General features: G+C 41.2%; 1 protein-coding gene across 2 annotated transcripts in view; it reads right to left on the bottom strand.

Annotated features, from left to right (window-relative positions):
* LOC133350030 (uncharacterized) overlaps nucleotides 1–16,524 on the bottom strand; it is a 75,890-nt gene extending 59,366 nt beyond the window's left edge. The window contains exons 1-8 of one of the 2 annotated variants that reach the window (XM_061563988.1): nucleotides 16,334–16,524; nucleotides 13,817–13,930; nucleotides 7,191–7,232; nucleotides 6,671–6,706; nucleotides 5,379–5,414; nucleotides 3,702–3,737; nucleotides 1,400–1,435; nucleotides 690–716 (exon numbers count right to left, since the gene is read on the bottom strand). In XM_061563988.1, the coding sequence (XP_061419972.1) occupies nucleotides 690–716; nucleotides 1,400–1,435; nucleotides 3,702–3,737; nucleotides 5,379–5,414; nucleotides 6,671–6,706; nucleotides 7,191–7,232; nucleotides 13,817–13,930; nucleotides 16,334–16,364 (358 nt within the window). In that variant the 5' untranslated portion in view covers nucleotides 16,365–16,524. The remainder of the gene's footprint in view (nucleotides 1–689; nucleotides 717–1,399; nucleotides 1,436–3,701; nucleotides 3,738–5,378; nucleotides 5,415–6,670; nucleotides 6,707–7,190; nucleotides 7,233–13,816; nucleotides 13,931–16,333) is intronic. The other variant, XM_061563989.1, reaches the window with a different exon arrangement.
* Between the last annotated feature and the right edge of the window lie 2,076 nt (nucleotides 16,525–18,600).

Raw genomic sequence — 18,600 nt, 5'->3', positions numbered from 1 at the left:
GTTTTATTTTATTATTCATTTCTGTTTTTCTTGAGTAAGAGTTTCATTTTTATCACATTGGTATTTTAAATTAAATATGAAAAAAAAAATTTCCTAAAAAGTGGAACATTTTGGAGAAAAAAATTTCACGAAAATAAATTGTCGCGCACAACGAGTCTGTGTGCAAAATGTCAGCGCGATTGGATCACGGGAAGTGGGTTAAAAAATGACCGAAAGATTTGCACGGTCGTAAGCGCGCAAGCAAGCAAGCAAGTGAACTTAATATAAAGGATTTAACAAAGTTTATTTCCCGCTAAATTTCATCATTGAGGAGATGTCCACCTCTCGTCTACAGCCTTGAGTCAGTGGCAGAAACTCCACATTCCTAGAGCAACGGAAGTTGATCCAAAGGACAACGAAAATACTTAGTACTTGCCAAAGCTATTGTATAACGTCTTATTATTATCAGAGTTGAACAGGTTCACCAAATTAAGTAAAAAGGCTAATTTAATAAGTTCGGTTTTCATGCAGTCATTCGTGACTGGGCCAAGGACATCAACTCGCCACACGTGAGAACCCAGTTTCATCACAGGTGGCCTGGGCCTGTATTTGAACCAAGGAAGGTCGTGAATGCCACCTCAGTACTTTGACCTCTGAGCAGCATGGCCACTTCTGTGATGCAGCTTTTAAATATACAGAAAGGTACCTACCCTCTGGTTTTAGAGGTGGAGCTGCGCCTGAAGTGGACAAAAAATGGACAGAAAAATGTCATTACATTACACATTATTATTATTACGGTATTTCACAAAGCAAAGTCATTATTTTCCAAAAAATATTCTTGGGCCTATTATAGTGCACATATCGTGCACGTTGCATCATTAATGGTGCATCAAGGTCAAAATTATTTATTTGCTCAAATGAACATTGAGGCAGTGCTGACGTACTGTTTACAGTCATGAACCAGTGGTGGACATTCCATAGTCCTATGACAAGGGGAAGTCTATCCATGGGACAACCACTGTTGACTCAATAAAAAACACGTCATATCGTCAAATCAATGTTATTATTATCCTAAGACTTTGACATTTTTTTACAAATTAAGTAAAAAGGATCATTTCATTCTAGATTTGAAGTTTTGGTGACTGCAAGGATCCATACTCTTTGGGTCTTTCGGTAAAGTCACGTAGGAGCAGATTGATGGAGACTCTTGAAGATAATTTAATATAATAGGTTTTCATGAAACCATTCGTGACTGGCTTAAGAACATCAATTCGTCCCACTTGAGAATCCAGTTTCGTCACAGGTGGCGTGGACCCGATTTTGAACCCAGAAACTCAACAGCACCACCTCAGTAGTTTGACCTCTGAGCCTCCTGGCTACTTCTATGCTTGGAGCTTCAAATGAAGAGAAAGTCACCTACTTTGCGGTGTCTTTCGAGTTGTCGCCTTCGCTGTGGCTGATGTGGAAACAAGAAAGACGTAAGTATGAATTACTTGAAGTAAGAAAATTTCATATTGCACACTCCAGTCCATTACGAATGCGCATTGGTCTGGTCCAACCCATGTGAGACTAGGCTCTATAGAAAGCTGTCTCGGGTGTAGACCAATCAACTTCAAGGACAGTGCATACATTATCAGAGTTATGTTTTTTTTTGCATTATGACTGCAGGTATTGTGGTCTATGCAAACATGACTCCTCGTAAAAAAGGTGTCAGTTTTGTTGCCAGATAAAGGGGTAAAAAACCAATTATCAACAACACTGTTTTGAGTCTGCTGCGGAACTGGCTCAGCCCCAGGGATGGATCCCGAACGTGAGCTGGTAGCGTGCTCCAGGACTTTCGGCCGGATACCCCGAAACTGCGCTGGCCGTATCGCACGCGAGGTTTACACACAGCGGGTACAGCAGCAGGTCGCCGCGAGCTGCGGGTCTTAGTCGGAGTACATTTGGGTGTGTTGAAACTCAGGGGCGGTTTCTTCATTAGGGCGATTGGGCGACGCACCACCAATGTCATTGAACCACAGAGTTACGCTAGCCGTCACTGTCAGCCTCTGGATATAGTCCAATCAGCGTCATGTCACGTTCTGTGGAGTACCGCCTCTTTTTGGGCGATTTCACTCTGGCTGAGAATCGCCCAGAGTGTTCCCATAGACTTACATTCAAAGATGTTTTTTTTCGAACGGCAGGCCCTGCAATGCATTCTCTATGGCTTCCGGGAGGGCTCGCACTAACGTGCTTACGTCATCATACGTAAGCACGTTTCAGTCAACAATATTATTTGTCGCCACCTAGTGGAATCTTTAATAAAAGAAACTGAGTGGATTGTAATAATAGTGAGTATAGAAACAAACAAGATGTATTGTAAGAGTCACTTTATTTTTCATTAATATTAAAGAAGTGAAGTTGCCTTTACATGCTTAAGCTGTTAATTTATCCATTGCATGGGTGGACCTTATCCTTATCAATCATCCAGACATGTGCCCCCCCTGAGAGATTTTGCAGGAGCCGCCACTGTTGAAACTGGTACGCACTGATCGGCGAGATAGGATGGAGCAGATTGATGTAGACTCTTAAAGACGAGTAGTCAGAATTGATACGTGATCCTGTATTTAATAGGAAGCCAGTGCAGCTCATCACGTATCAAACTCGTGACCGGATCATATTTAAACATGATTATTATGGTGTTTCACAAAACAAAGTGATTTTTTTTTTCATCCTGGAGTCTATTTTAGTGCAAATATGGTCCACATTGCATCATAAACGGAGCATCAAAGTCAAAGTGATTTCATGCTTAAATAAGCATTGGGGCAGTGTGCTTATCGTGTTTACATGCCTGAGCCCTTGGTGAACATTCCACATTGCTATGGTCTAGGCAATTCTATCCATAGAACACAATCACTGTTCACCCAAACCATAAAACGTACAATTGTAAGAAAAAAAACGTTTTGATTTAAAGATTTCGTAACTGTAGGGATTCATATTCTTGGTTCTTTCGGTAAAGTCACGTAGAAGGGAAATAAGAAAATAAAAATAAAATATAAAACAATAACATTCTCACGACGTTTCGACTGCAACACAAGCAATCATCATCAGGTGTGAAATCCACAGCAAGAACATTTAACGTCGTGAGAATTTTATTGTTTTAGATTTTTATTATTTTATTATTTCCCTTCTACGTGACTTTACCAAAAGAACCAAGAATTTATTGTTATTATTCACAGCGTTGTAATTTTTTTTTTACCAAATCAAGTAAAAGGGTAAATTTTATACAATCGCATTTTTTTTTGCACGGTCATTCGTGACTGAGCTGGGAACATCAAGCCAGTGGCACTTGAGAACCCAGCATTATCACAGGTGGCCTGCAGCTGCATTTGAACCCACGAACTCATTGATACCACCTCCGTTGTTTTCATTTTCACCTCTGAGCTACCAGTGATGTCGCTTATAAATACAGGGTGCTTCAAAAAAATGTTAACACCTATATGAGACTATCGTTTTTAATGGTAAAAAGAATGGATACTACACTGTAACATGATAAGAAACGTATGTTCATAGGTTCAAAAAGTCAAAGAGTCTCCACTTGTTCGCCATCGTTGTCAACACGTGCCTGGAATCTTCTCCAGGTGGTCTCCAGAGCCCGGAGGCACATTTATTTGGGTATTGTTGCAAATTCTCAGAAGTGTTAACATGTTTTTGAAGCACCCTATATACAGAAAGGTACATACTCAGTGGTTTCTTTGTGGGTGTCGCTTTAGCTGTGGCTGATGTGGGGGAGAGGGGGGAAACAATCGCATAAACATTAATTATTTTAAACATCATGTTTCTAGAAATAAAAATACTTTTACAACTTTTTTAGTTATTTCAGTGCAAAGTGGTACATGTTGCATAGTAAATGGAGCATCAAAGTCAAAAGTCAAAGTGATTTTATTGCTCAAACGAACATTGGAGACAGTGCGCCTCTAATGTTTACAGCCCTGTGCCCGTGGTGGAAATTCCACGTTCTTGTGGCAAGGGCACCTGTATCTATAGGACAACCACTGTTATTAACTCAAACCTAAAAAAAGATTATTGTAAAACCAATTCCATTATCTATTTTCTTCCAAAAGTATTTTTTTATCAACAAAATCATTCAGGTACACAGCACAGAGAATATGAAACCAGGTTGACACCAGCACAAACACATTACAGATTACAGTGAAATGGAAACCTGTCAAAACCACACGTTTCAATGAACTGTTGCAATAAACTCTACAACCCCCTGGTGTACGTAGAGCAAGAGGCAGGAGATGGGGGAATAAGGAAGGGGGAAGGGGGGGGGGTGCTTAAATGCCCTAATGAATGCTCTTTAAGAATCAATGACCCCAATGGAGGAGAGGCAGAGGTCGCAAACGGGTTTTGATTCCTTACCCGTACCCGTACCCGGCTGCACCAGGGTCGCAAACGGGTACCCGTACCCGTACCCTGCCGTACCCGTACCCTACCCGTACCCGGCCAGGTACGGGTAGGGTACGGGTATCGGGTACCTGATTGTGACCTCTGGGATGAAGCCATGTTGCAGGCACGGGTGGGTTGATTCTAGGAACTTGAATTGTGAGAAGAGACAAGACGTTGGGAAATGAGTGACAAACGGTGACTCACCAGTGACTCACGGCCTACCCGTACCCGTACCCGGCCGCACCAGGGTCGCAAACCGGGTACGGGTAGCCGGGTATCGGGTAGGGTACGGGTATCGGGTACCCGGTTGCGACCTCTGAAGAGAGGTAGTGAAGGGGTTTCATGTTTGGTGGTAGGATTCCTCTCTGCCCCTTGGTTTTGCACTTCGATGCTATAGAGCGGCAAATTTTTTCTCCATTTATTGGCCCATTCCTGCAGTGTATGCAATTTCCAGTTGGCTATAATGGTGCGTTTTGCCATAACATTGTATTTTGATCATTTCTATTATTCTCAGCATTGGATATTTTTACTAAATTAAGTATGAGGGTAAAATGAATTATAGCTTTTGCGCAGTCATTGGTGACTGGGCCAAGAACATCAACTCACTACACTTGAGAACTCAGTTTAGTCATTGGTGGTCTCAACCTGAATTTTAATCCTGAAACTCATTGTATGTACGTGTTATGGCGAACTTCTTTCGCACCATACATAGTCAACCGTGCTAATCGCAGTTGCGGGGGAAGTACAGCAAACTAAACACAAAAAGCAGTTCTCAAAAATGTGTTTTTAATCTAGATTTAAAAGAGCATAGCTCCAGTGGCTTCCTAATATCGGAAGGAAGAGCGTTCCAGACGGCCGCAGAACCGCAACTAAAAGCACGTGATGCGGTGACCGTCTTGGCCAGGTGACCCATAAGCCACGTGACCACTTCTCTCCTTGAGTCTTTAATTAAGCAGAACGGTACCTACTCGGTGGGGAGCCTGTAGTTGTCACTTGAGGAGTGGCTGAAGTAGACAAAAAAATACAAATAATATTATTATTTTGATAAACATGATTATTATCATGGTGTATCTAAAAGCAATGTGACTTTTTTTATATATATAATCATTCAGTCTATTCTAGTGCAAATTTTGGTGCATATTAAATCGTAAATGGTGAGGCGGTGCTTATGCATCTTTTTACAGCCCTAAGACCGTGGTGGAAATACCAGACTACTATGTCATGGGTGAGTTTATCCAAATAACAAACAACTGATGACTTCCAACAACCACTTTGCAATGACTTAAAAAGCTCAATAAGGCCTTGGTCCTCAGTACCTGCAGTCCCGTCTGGCCCCCCAGACGTCTGGTAGATCTACCTTGCGTTCCTCAGGCCAGGCCTTGCTAGCTCAAGCTAAAATATTTCATTCTACGCTGGGCGGTAGCAGGGGCCTTCTCCACGTGTCGCGCCGAATATTTGGAACTCTCTTACGCCGGCCCTCATATTGGCTGTGAGCACTAAACAGTTCAGGAACTCTGCAAGCCTCATTTTGTCTTTTTAGCTTTTCCTTGAGTATGTCCTCTAATTTTGATGTTTGTACATGTCTCTTGATGTTATAGGTAGGAGGACTACCTTCGTTTAATTTATACCGTCAATTTCTGCGACGCCCTCTTTACTGGGGGCGAGTTTTTACTAAAAAATTGTATTGAATGAATGAATGAAAGTATACACCCAGTGTATTGACTCCAAAGGGATGATGAGCTGAGTCAAACCCCCAAACAATGATTTGAACTTGCAACGTTCTGGTCACAAATGGGTTTCATTTACCCGCAGAGCCACCAGGCCCAGAACACCTTGTTTCGTTGTTATGCCTTACCTGTTGTCTATACGTGAATGAATTAAAATTGGTTGCTCTAACTTTTAGAGCTCTTCCATTAATTACAAATTGCTTTAACTATTATGGAAGGCAGCTCAATACATTTAGCTAATTCATAAATGCTTTAACCCTTTATTTCAATTAAACAATTTGCCAATTGTATATTTACATGAGAAAGGATGACTTGAGTTTGATGACTCTTTTCAGAATGTTCCTGTCTGAGGATGTTTGGCTATTTCCATTAAAGAAGCATTTGGCATGTGGGAGGAAATGGGAGCGCCCTTAGAAAACCCCACACGCACCAGGAGATAGCACTCAAAGTTCCACGCAGATAATATACAATAGGCAAAATATTTATATATGTGTATGTGCAATGAGTGTACAAATTTCATCTTTGGACCTTACCCACTGATGTATTGTAATCTTCTGTCACGTTACCGACTGTGCAATCAGACATGGAAGTTCATATATTTAACTTTTATTTTATTTACCCCTAACCTTTGGGTGTGTGTGTACATATATATGTATCAAGCGCCATATAGGTTTAATTCGCTTTCATATTTCATGAGTTTCAAAGTGTATTTACTCAGCAATAACACGTAAAAAAAATACTTGGCAAACAGTTTAGGTGTCGTTCCTACTATGTATGTATGAGAATAGGTTTTCCCCTTTTTCTTGCAACAAAACAGGTGTTGAGATGTTAAAACACCAAACTGAAACCTTTTTGAAGCTATTAACATACATTTATTTTCATGTTATAATGTATTATCCGTTCTTTTTCCATTAAAGACGATAGACCTTTATAAGTGTTAACATATTTTTGAAGAAAACCATGTATATATCTGTCGTTTTATGATAACGATTTTATTGTGTCAATATATCAATATACATATTGATTGTTCTATGTCCAATAGAGAGTACTTACACGATGAAGCTTCTCTTTCTTGGGTTGCGTTTGAAGTTGAGCCTGTTAAATGAAAAACATTTAAAAAAATCAATTTCATCTTTATGATTATAATCGAAGTGTCTCACTCAGCAAAGTAACTTTGCATCATTTTGAAGGCTATTTCAGTAAAACTTTGGAATACATTGCAAAGTGAATGGAACATCAAAGGATAAAAGTCAAGCTGATTTCATGCTCGAATTAGCACTGATGTGGTGCTCACCTTCTGCTTGCAACCCTGAGCAAGAGTAGCGGAAATTGGATGTTACAACGGTGGAGCCAAAGTCTCTCCCATGAACAACAACTGTAGACCTCCCCACAAAGTGGCACTGATTTTACCAACAGAGGAGGGATGATGGGCTGACTCAACCACCTTTCAATCGCGTGCCGCTCACTCCTGCCTCTTGCTCTACGTAAGTGCAACACTTGTGGTGATGCATCCAACACGAATGCACATTAAGCTCAACACACTGATTCTAGATTTGAAGCTTTCGTGACTGCAAGGATTCATATTCTTAGATTTTTTTTCGGTAAAGTCACGTAGGTAAAAAAATTAAAATTAATAAAAGTAAAATAAAATAAAAATCACGACGTTTCGGAGGCAACACAAGCTTCCGTCTTCAGGTGGAACCGTCACAGCACGATAGCTGTATCAAGTGAGAGAAATTCCAAGAAAACAGTCCTTGTATATATACTGGTTGAGGGTGGGAGGAGCCAAGGTAGACCCTGAATATTATTTTTGTGAGGTTCGGTGCGGCTGAAGCACGCTCCATAACACTGCTCTAAAAGGGAAACAATACATATTAGAAGGGCCATTGGACGAAATTATGTTGTTTTTTGTTGTTGTAATATGTGCTTATGCATGACAGCCAACGCTGTGACACACTGACAAACGTGTCTTTCTTTGTCTCCTCGGCACTCTGGCCTCTTGAGGTGCATGGTCAAGCAACCTTCATCAAAATGAACTGTGTGCGGAAATTCGGGCGGACGTCGTGGAAACCCAGTCTTAAAGTACATTTACAGATATTCTCTGGGTCTTACGGTAAAGTCACGTAGATAGGTTCAAAGAAAATAACAAAAAGCTACGACGTTTCGATCGCAACACAAGCGTTTGTCATCAGGAAGAGGGGGTTAGCTTCTATAGGGAAACTGTTTATTAAGGTTTGAAATGGGCGTAGCCCAAATGTCAGCAGCCAATGTTAGTGTAAGTGGTGGGCAGCGACCACGACGGTGGTGAGTTTTCCACCAATCAAAGGGCTCCCAAGTAAAAATTAGCATGTTAATGTAAATCGTTGAGCGGCCTCCACGGCCAGCGCCCTGAGGTGGCTATGTTAATGTGAGAGATTAGCGTGTTAATGTGAGAGATTAGCATGTTAATGTGAGAGATTGACATGTTAATGCGTGATCACAGAGCAGCAAACCTCGATGAACGCTTGTGTTGCGATCGAAACGTCGTCGTTTTTTGCTATTTTCTTTGAACATATCTATGCGACTTTACCGAAAGACCCAAAGAATATGAATTCCTGCACTCACAAAAGCGTTTAGTCCATTTACAGAGTTTAAAACATAAGTCAATTTACAGAGATCCGTCACATCAGGCGAGATCTGATTTCTTCTCAAATCCCATTGCGAACAATGTACGAAAAAAACAAGAGCACTTTTTTGCTACGAACGATCGGACGTTAAGGCCACCATCTCAGCCATCCTCTTCCCAATCCAAAGTTGAATGTGAGACATTTATAGCATTCTTCACAGACAAAATGTACAACATCCGAACTCCGGCCCATCTCATCTCACCCCCCCCCCCCCGGCCTCCGTGCTAGATGTTTCCCCCACCTTTCCCCCCCCATACACCATTCTCATAACGTGTTTTTGTGGTTGCCTCTTCAACGGTCGTGAGATTTTATCTCTCAGTTCATTCCCCGTACCAAATCCATTCAAGAATATTCCATTTTACTCTGCCCAAATGTCACCAATTTTGCAATCAATCTCCCATGTCTGGCATTGTCCCTTTGACCTTCAAACTGGCAGCTGTCACCTCCCACCTGAAAAAGACTGTGGCCTCGACTCTTGAGGTTCCAAATAACTATCGCCCAATCTCCAATCTACTCTACATATCCAAGGTGCTCAAATGCCTGGTTGCTTTGCAGTTGAACCACCATATATCCTCTAATTACACATCACTGAAACAGCTCTGGCTAAAATGGTGAATGGCCTTCGGATCACTGCTGACTAGCTCACCCAGTAATCTCAGTTTGCTGGTTCTGAGTTCAGCCTTTGTTTACACCATCGACCATGACATCTTGATTTGCTACTTGGGAAGCATCATCGGGGTCTCAGAAACTGTGCTCCATTGGTTCAGATCTTATATGACTAATTGGGAACGGTTCATATCCACGTGAGATTTTAAATCTGCTCCCAGCGCTATTTCATCTGGGGATCCTCAGGGGTGCCGTTCTTGACGCTCTTCTCTGTTGTATTCATACAGTCCCTCTGGGTCATATTTTCCGACATATTGGCCTAAAATGATATTATAATGTGCACGACACATGTCGGCCACTGGCTTCCTTCAACAGTTGGATGCAACAAAAACTTCCTCCAGTTTAAAAGTGTCAAAGCAGAGGCAATGCTCATCTGATCACCCCCACTAACTACAAAAAGCTGCATGCTTCAGCATTATGATCGAGGGCCAGGTAATCCCTTTGGCACAGAAAGTCAGAAATCTAAGGGTTATCTGCGATCCCACACTGCCCTTAGAGGCTCATTGAAAATATCACAAAAACTCGTTTTTTCCATTTTAGGACCATCTCCCGTATCCAATGCCTTCTCTCTGCTTCAGATGAAGAGAAGATGGTTCATGCCTTCATTTCATCTCGCATTGACTGCTGCAATGGCTTTGTTCCTCGTGTGGCTAGGATTCTCCTGAACAGCCTGCAGTGTGTTCAGATTGTGGCTGCTAGGGTGTTAACCAGAGTTCCTTCTTCAGATCACGTTCTGCCTCGTGTTGGCCTCGCTGCACTGGCTTCCAGTTTCACCTACGATTCAGTTTCAACTTACATAGCTCTGAACCACCTTGCCCCAGCCGACATCAGAGACACAATGCTGCATCCATATGTCCCCTCAAGGTTACTAAGATCGAGGGAATCAGATATTCGCTGTGAGCCCAGGTTAAGGCTTCGGTCGATGGGCGACAAAGCTTTTTTTCCTGAGTAACCCTCAGACTCCGGAACTTTCTTCTGTGGACATCTTTAAAACACATTTTGAAACGTATTTCCTTACTTATGTTTCTTCGACAATGAGTGAATGAAGTCAGCATTTTGTTGCATTAATTATATATTTTAATTTTATGAGTTTTTTTTTATTCTGAGTGTTTCCTGCTCTGTCTTGAACATTGAGATCCTCGATAAAAGGCCGCTATATGAAGTAAATTATTATTATTACCATGTTGTAGTTTAACCAAATGAGACTCTGAAAGGGATGATGAACGTATTGGGATTTCGGAATCAGAATATTTATTTATACTGCAGGAGGAATCTGATGAGCTATGAAGCGCTTTTTCACAGATGTCCAGTCGAGGCGGGTAAGAACGTTACGACAACACACAGTAACAAAAACACGACAGGAGTGCAAAGTACACGCAAGGTAAACAAATCACACAAACACAAACAAATACAACGAAACCATCCCCATCCAAGCAGACAAAGCCCACTGAGGTATTAACATTATCAATCCTAGATTATGTATTAACATTATTTTTCAAAAAGCGACATTCCAGTTCCAAAAGAGATTTCAATGTAGTAGGGATTTCAAAGGTGGGCAGAGGGCATTGAATTGGACGGGCAGACCTATATTGTATTTCTTGCTCCAGGAGCCATGTCGACTTGGCATAAGTGTTCTCACACAGTCAGCGGAAGAGTCTAATCAGCACCGAGCAGCTGCGCTTGGGGTGAAACTCGAGGTTCCGAAGCACCTGTGTTCCCCATCACGAATAGGGAACTTGAAATATGACGTCGTCTTGTAGCCAACAGCTTGCACGTGTCTGGCTGCCATTTTTGAGTTTCGAAACTTCATTGCTGAATAGCCATGCGCGCTATTGGGTTGTGTTCTTTTACATGTTTTAAAGATATTTTTACAAAGTCTATACTTTGTTTTGAATTATCCATAACGGAGTCTGTTTGGGTTAGATCGCGTAAATGTGTTTGTCGTTAAACCCGGCACCGCCCGACACAGCAAATTAGTAAGGTTTGTCGCGTAAACAAAACAGGCCAATCCATTACTAGTTCAGCACAATGATGTGTTGGAGAGTAAACTCACAACATTTACAATTCGAGTACGACGTTTCGCCAGTTATCACAACCAGCCTCATCAGGTGACAGCCAGCCAAAACCTACACGCTAAACTGGGTGTAAAACAAGCCTCACCCAAGGACGCTACACTTGGCGTCACAACCAAGTCCTTAAAAAACCTTGCGTCCGCCCTGGAGGACAAGCGAGCTGCCACCAACTCCCTACCACCCCCAGCAGCATCACACCCCTTACGGACGACCTTTGTCCGCGAAGGGGCTAAACCACCGAAGAGCGGCTCTACACCAATAGAGCGAGACCAGCTGCGCTTGGCCCGCGACTGGAAAATGCTAGCTGACATTGGCCGGCAACTTGTGTTTCCTCCGGAGATCGCAACCACCACCCTAAGACCTGACATGGTGCTCTGGTCCCGTTCGCTCAAGAAGGTCTTCATCATTGAGCTCACAGTACCCTGGGAGGACTCAGTAGATGAGGCTTATGAGCGAAAACATCTGCGCTATGCCGATCTAGCTGCGGAAGCAAGGCATCATGGCTGGAACACAGAAGTCCGACCAGTGGAGGTGGGCTGCAGAGGTTTTGTGGCAACATCTACAACCAGACTGCTTAGAGACCTGGGAATTAAGGGCCACAGCCAGCGTTCGGCAATCAAAGCTGTATCGGAGGCGGCAGAAGGCAGCAGTCAGTGGCTCTGGATGAAGAGGAAAGACCCCAGCTGGGCCCCAAAGTGAGAGGGCCAGGAGGTATGCAGTCAACAATGCTTGACTCAGGGAGGAGGACGCCCCTGCCATGCATAGTCCCATGGGATGTTGGCTACCAACAACAAGGCAACTCCTATGACTTATTGGGAATGGGACGCAAGCGTAGGATTGATCACCCTGTCGCTGGCCGCCTTTGGGGAGGGTGTATATTATGAAAGGCCGAAACACCCTAGGAACCAAAGGGTCACTACTGACGATGCGCTCCCCAAATTTCACCAGGCTCACTGTTCATGAACTCTTGGAAGTGCTTGCACAAAGGATAGTAACATCTCATCCTGTGTTCTTTGGAATCTGAATCGCGTGTAAAAAAAACTCGGAGACACCCTATAAAAATATTATAATAATTGTAATTATTTCCCATTGTGAAAATTATATATACAGGATGGAGTTTTAATTCATAAACTGTTAATTGGCACCCCGTGGTTCCATCAACTAATCTGTCCACCAGTCCCATTATATTTAATATAATTACTGTAACTTTACTATTCATAATTTGCAGTGCTTTACTCACCTATTGCTGGTTAGAGACATCCCCACGTCAATTCAGTCGTGTGCATTGTTTGACCATAGTTCACCACAGTGGTCAGTGTGTGTGGGTTGGTTGAAGTGGTAGCCAGGGGTGCATCAGTTAAAACTTAAAAATACTAAACTATTTTTTATCTTACCAGGTAAGGCTCACTGAGCTATATAACTTCTTTTTCAGAAGCGACTTGGCCACAAATGATAGCTCAACGACGTGGCATATCACCTGGACATTTATAGCAGCCAAATACTCTCAACGCATGTTTCTAAATGTAGAGGGAAAATCCGGAGGACCCAGAGAAAAATCCACGCGACCACAGGGAGAATATGCTGACTCCAAATATTCAGACATCGTCAGGGTCGGGATCGAACCCATGCGTCCTGCCTACCATGTGGGGTAGTTAACACCTCGCCATCTGATGTTAACGTTAATCATGGTTAAGAATCAGGCTCAGGTGACATCATTCAAAGTGCTGTGCGCTAACTACTCTGACGCTGCTCCTCCCCCATCATTATTGACAGGGGTGACGGCATGGTTATACAATAACAATGGTAATTATTTTCCCAGGAAATCCCCACCACATCTCAATAATTATTTTTAAGGATGGTCCTGCAATTTGGGTTGTCTACACAATGGGATTCCATTAATGAGTGGCTTCTTTGTGAGAGGAGGCCGGAGTACTTGGAGAAAATGGAGTGAGTGTTGTTCAGCAATGCTATCCCATGACAATCTCGCAGTCCCATGCCTACATCCCCTGTTAGAGCCTCGTGGTCACCCATGCATGTACAATTCAAGTGCTTAGCTTGGAATATCTGGCAAGATCGGATACATTTAGGATGACTTAGTCGGTGGCAACACGTGCATCTGTGTGTAATTTTAGTATCTCAATCAATGCACATTTTGTCTGTTTCTTCCTAATTTACACTCGACGCAGCAAAGCATCCAAAGGTGATCACCACGAAAAGCCGAGCAATGAACGCGTCGTTGACGTTTTCGAACGCTATACAACCTGCAATCATTTACCTGTGCTTGATGTCATGGCGATTGTGCTTGATGTGGCGTTCGCAGAAGGCGTGGTGTTCGCAGAAGACGTATCATTTGAAGATGGGACATTGGTTTGTGCAACGCACACTGCGCCTGTGATGACAGTACAGCCAGCAATACGTTTCACGGGCCTGATTTTAAGTCAACCTTTTTATAAAAAACAAAATTGCAATAAATTACAAAACAAAGTCAGAACGAGACATGTCAAATACATTGCGAAGTTGATTGTTATTGTAAGTGGAGCTTGCTGTCCCTTATAGCTATGAAACCGTAGGGAAATGATTCATGCTGGCAGGAAACATTTATAAGAAAACTACTCTGACTATTATATTCTTGGTTCTGTCGGTAAAGTCACTGTAGAAGGAAAACAATAAAATAATAAAAATATAAGACAATTAAATTCTCACGACGTTTCGACTGCAACACAAGCAATCATCATCATGTGTGAAATCCACAACAATAAATTTATAAAAAAAGTGACTTTGAATCAAAATTTACTCTGACTATTGTTATACAACATCCTATTTATTAAATTCTTTATATTAAGTTCACTTGCTTGCTTGCGCGCTTACGACCGTGCAAATCTTTCGGTCGTTTTTTAACCCACTTCCCGTGATCCAATCGAGCTGACATTTTGCACACAGACTCGTTGTGCGTGACAATTTATTTTCGTGAAATTTTTTTTCAAAATTTTACACTTTTTAGGAAAAAAGAAATTATATTTAATTACCAATTGCTTACTGGTGGCAGGCAATCATCTGACCCATAAGTGGCAGCCATCTCAAGCCAGAGGACTAGAGGACTCTATCCGCCACGCATATAAAGGATTTATAGTGAAAAACTTTGTTTTAACGGGTTAATTTTATGCACTGCAGTGTATACACATTTCACACTTTAAAAAGTCAATGACAATCCTGCCACTCTATAACAAAGAGTATGACCAATTACTCTCGTCAATTATCGTAACACGTGGCCATGGTTTTAATTGCAAATAATATTCATTGGATTAAATGGGAGAAAAAAATACCCTTTGAAAAACATATTTTGATCGTCAAACTTAGGACGCAGTTAAAACGTGCAAATAGAAAACATGGGTGGTATATAGAAGAAATAATGTGGCCACAAACAGGCGATAAGGAAACATGCTGTGCGTGGCCGTTAGTCTCGCGATTAGGTACTGATTATTATAAATGCATTATTTATATATTTGTTTGTTTCCCGTGCCCCCGCAATTTTGTGCCATGATGGTAAAAAAAAAATCCATTTATAATTCTCAAAGAGCAGCCCCTGTATTCGACAATGATCTACGGAATCAAATTTTGCAGAAATACATCTGAGATCCCTCTTCAGGTGACATTTTCTTCACACATTAGAGGGGGCAGAACTTTTATACCTGACCTGCTGCTCAATCATGTTCATGGCACAACAGTGAAAAGTTTTCTATTTTTTAAGTCTCACAACTAGATTTCAATTCAATTGATTGCAAAACCAAATTAATCTTGACGGGGTTTTTTTTGTGTCGTCTATACCGGGGCTGAGACCGATCAATTCAATGCTTTTGTGACTGCAGGGATTCATATTCTTGGTTCTTTCGGTAAAGTCACGCAGAAGGGAAATCATAAAATAATAAAAATATAAAACAATAAAATTATCACGACGTTTCGACTGCAACACAAGCAATCATCATCAGGTGTGACATCCACAGCAAGAAAATTTGCTTGCTGAGAATTTTATTGTTTTATATTTTAATTTTATTTTTTTATTTCCCTTCGACGTTACTTTACCGAAAGAACGAAAAAAATATATATATTTTTTAATCAAACTAATCCTGCTTACTACCATAGTAAAACATATTTTTAAAAATAATCTGGCAACCAATAGCTGTATTCCATGAACTACAAGTATTCTCGATAATATTTGTAATCATATCTTCACTAATTGTCACTTTACTTGTTTTGCATTTTGAGGTAAAAAAACAGATGTTCGCCTTCACTGTCACTCTCATAATGTTACAATGCAGTATTTTGCATGCTGTATCTAGCTAAAGCGAATGTTGTACAACTTTCTGCCACACATAAAAAATACCATGAAATAAAAAGTTTTAAATCTATACATATCACAAGAGTAATGTAATCAGCCTAATTATGAATAAACGTTGAATACTAATGATCCGTCAGTTTAACATTAGTTGACACTGATTTTTATTTTAGTTTCCACAGCATCCAAAAAGTATTTCTTCGTTGACACTTAATCAAAATTGTCGTTATCAAAGCTCACATACACGCGACATTAACATACATTCTTAGCCAAAAACGATTGCAAGCCAAATCTGAAAAGTTTACAGAAGCCCTTAAAAGCAAACATTTCTGCGTTCCAACAGACGGGCAACGCCTTAAAAGCGTAAGCCTAATTTATCGTTGGCACAATTAATCATCCAAAGGTGCAAGTAACAATCCGATGATGAGACAGGGAACCTGCAAACCAGGGTTAACTCACCAAGCAGTCCAAGGATGAGCAGACGATACATTTTCGTAGAAAGTAAATGAAAATAAATGTAATGTCTGGGGTGGGGGAAAAAAATGGTGCGCGGATCTCTGAAAGAAAACTAGCTACCGTGTTGTACGTTTATAAAGATGGGGTTGACTTTATCTAAGTGAGCAGAGTTTCCTGTCGCCTACACCGTACAGCCCTTACTTCCGCAAAACTCTGGCTCACACACTCACACACAATCTGCGCAGCAGATGCGGGGAGCATGTGGAATACTTAAGAAAAAGAATCGCAAAGCACACACCCCAAAATATTGTTTGATGTGCTTCAATCATTCCAGTTATACTTTTTGTATACTGCATATATATGCAGTTGAACCGTTAATTTAGAATTTGCCCTGTGAGCTAAGAAGCTCTTGAATCGGGTTTGATCAACAAAACAAACAAAACATATTAAATTAAAAACACAACGTTTGCAACAGGTCTCGTGAAAATTAAAAATACAATGAATACAGCAATTAAAAAAGTCAACAAATTGAAATAATTTACAATATATTGCTTAATTAAAAATTAAATACTTATCTAAAGTGAACATTAAGATTAGAGAAACATATTGCAAAACAAGGGATAGAAGCGCCTTTGGTAATGATAATCATATTTTAGCCGGAATACCCTTTGAGATGGAACATCTCGTTTGCAAGGGTGTCCAGGATGCCAAGTGACACACACAGACACCGAATCTAACATTTGAGATAAATGCCATATTCAGTGCATGTTTATACAATTTCGTGTACTTTAATTCTGAAGTGTGTCTGCCTTTTACCTGGTATTCTTAGGATTTTTCGGTAAAGTCACGTAGGTAAAAAATGTCAATTAATAAAAGTAAAATAAAACAAAATAAAAATAAAAAAATCACGACGTTTCGGAAGCAACACAAGCCTCCGTCTTCAGGTGGAACCGTCACAACCACGACAGCAGTATTTATTTACCGAAAAAACCTAAGAATATGAATCCTTGCAGTCACGAAAGCTTCAAATCTAGAATTTTTACCTGGTAATCATAAGTAACCAGTAAATATGCCAACGTTGAAATAACGTTGGACCAACAAGCCATGTTCACTGGGTACTTTAGACATAAGTTCCGTGTTCGAACAAAATATCTTAGGAAACCATACCTAGGATTTTATAATCCTGCAATTGTAATAACATACAAGATTCACATTTACACGAGTGGTACTTTGTGCTGTCACGGCAGATGGAATTGCGGATTTGGTGTGATAAATATTATACATTCTCCAACATTTATTAACCGAGTGTGATATTTTCACTGCAAATATTGTGCATAACGCAGTGGTCTAAATTAAAACGGGACATTTGTTCAATAATTACTTTCATATATTATTAAGAGCCACCTTGGGATTTAGAATTTGTGCTGCGAGAGGGTGTTTGTTGTTACATTTAATATTTTTGTTTACTGCGTGGTGATCCGGTATTTTTTGCGGGGTCTGTTGAATGGTGTTTTTTCTTTCAGTAATAGATATTAAATCAATGAATAAAACCCATTATCATCAGCAACGATCAATCCACTGCAGGAGAATGGTCACCCCAAGCCACCATGATCTTTCACAGTCCCCCAACGATGCAATCCAGCGCAACACGTTAGGTTTTCGTGACCAATATTATTCATAAATGTGTCGTTAAACCCCGCCACCACCCGACACAGCCAATTATTAAAGTCTGTTACGTAAACAAAACATGCCAATTGGTTACGAGTTCAGCAGACCGGTGTGTTGGAGAGTAAACCCACAACATTTACAATCCGAGTACAACGTTGTGGATTTACTCTCCAACACATCGGTGTGCTGTACGAGTAGTGAATTGGCACGTTTCGTTTAACGTGACCAGCCTTACGTTACAATTCACCGCACTGCCTGGCGAGCCGATTTATTCTCGAGCGCTGGCCACCGTCCCATCGAGCGATGTGTCCATCCCAAGCCCCACTTTTCTTAAGTCAGAATCGTGCCAATAACCTTTGTACGTTTTGCAGATCCATGGCGGCTAGTCCCCCCCCCCCCCCTTTCTATATATTTTAATGTATTTTCAAGCATGCTTCTTTCCACGACTCTTTGTACATTGTTCGGTTTTAATGTTCCATTTATGCGATGCAGTAGAAGCCCGATATGAACACACCTTAAATAAGCACTGTTGGGATATAAGCAACGCATCATCGCGTCATTCTTGTGGGGGCGCAAGGCAAAGGGCAACTTCGAAATAAGCT

Source organism: Lethenteron reissneri, chromosome 32 (genome assembly GCF_015708825.2).
Source record: "Lethenteron reissneri isolate LAM-NWPU_2019-01 chromosome 32, ASM1570882v1, whole genome shotgun sequence".
Taxonomy (NCBI): domain Eukaryota; kingdom Metazoa; phylum Chordata; class Hyperoartia; order Petromyzontiformes; family Petromyzontidae; genus Lethenteron; species Lethenteron reissneri.
Note: the sequence above shows the minus strand (reverse complement) of the source record. Positions and strands in the feature narration are given on the sequence as shown.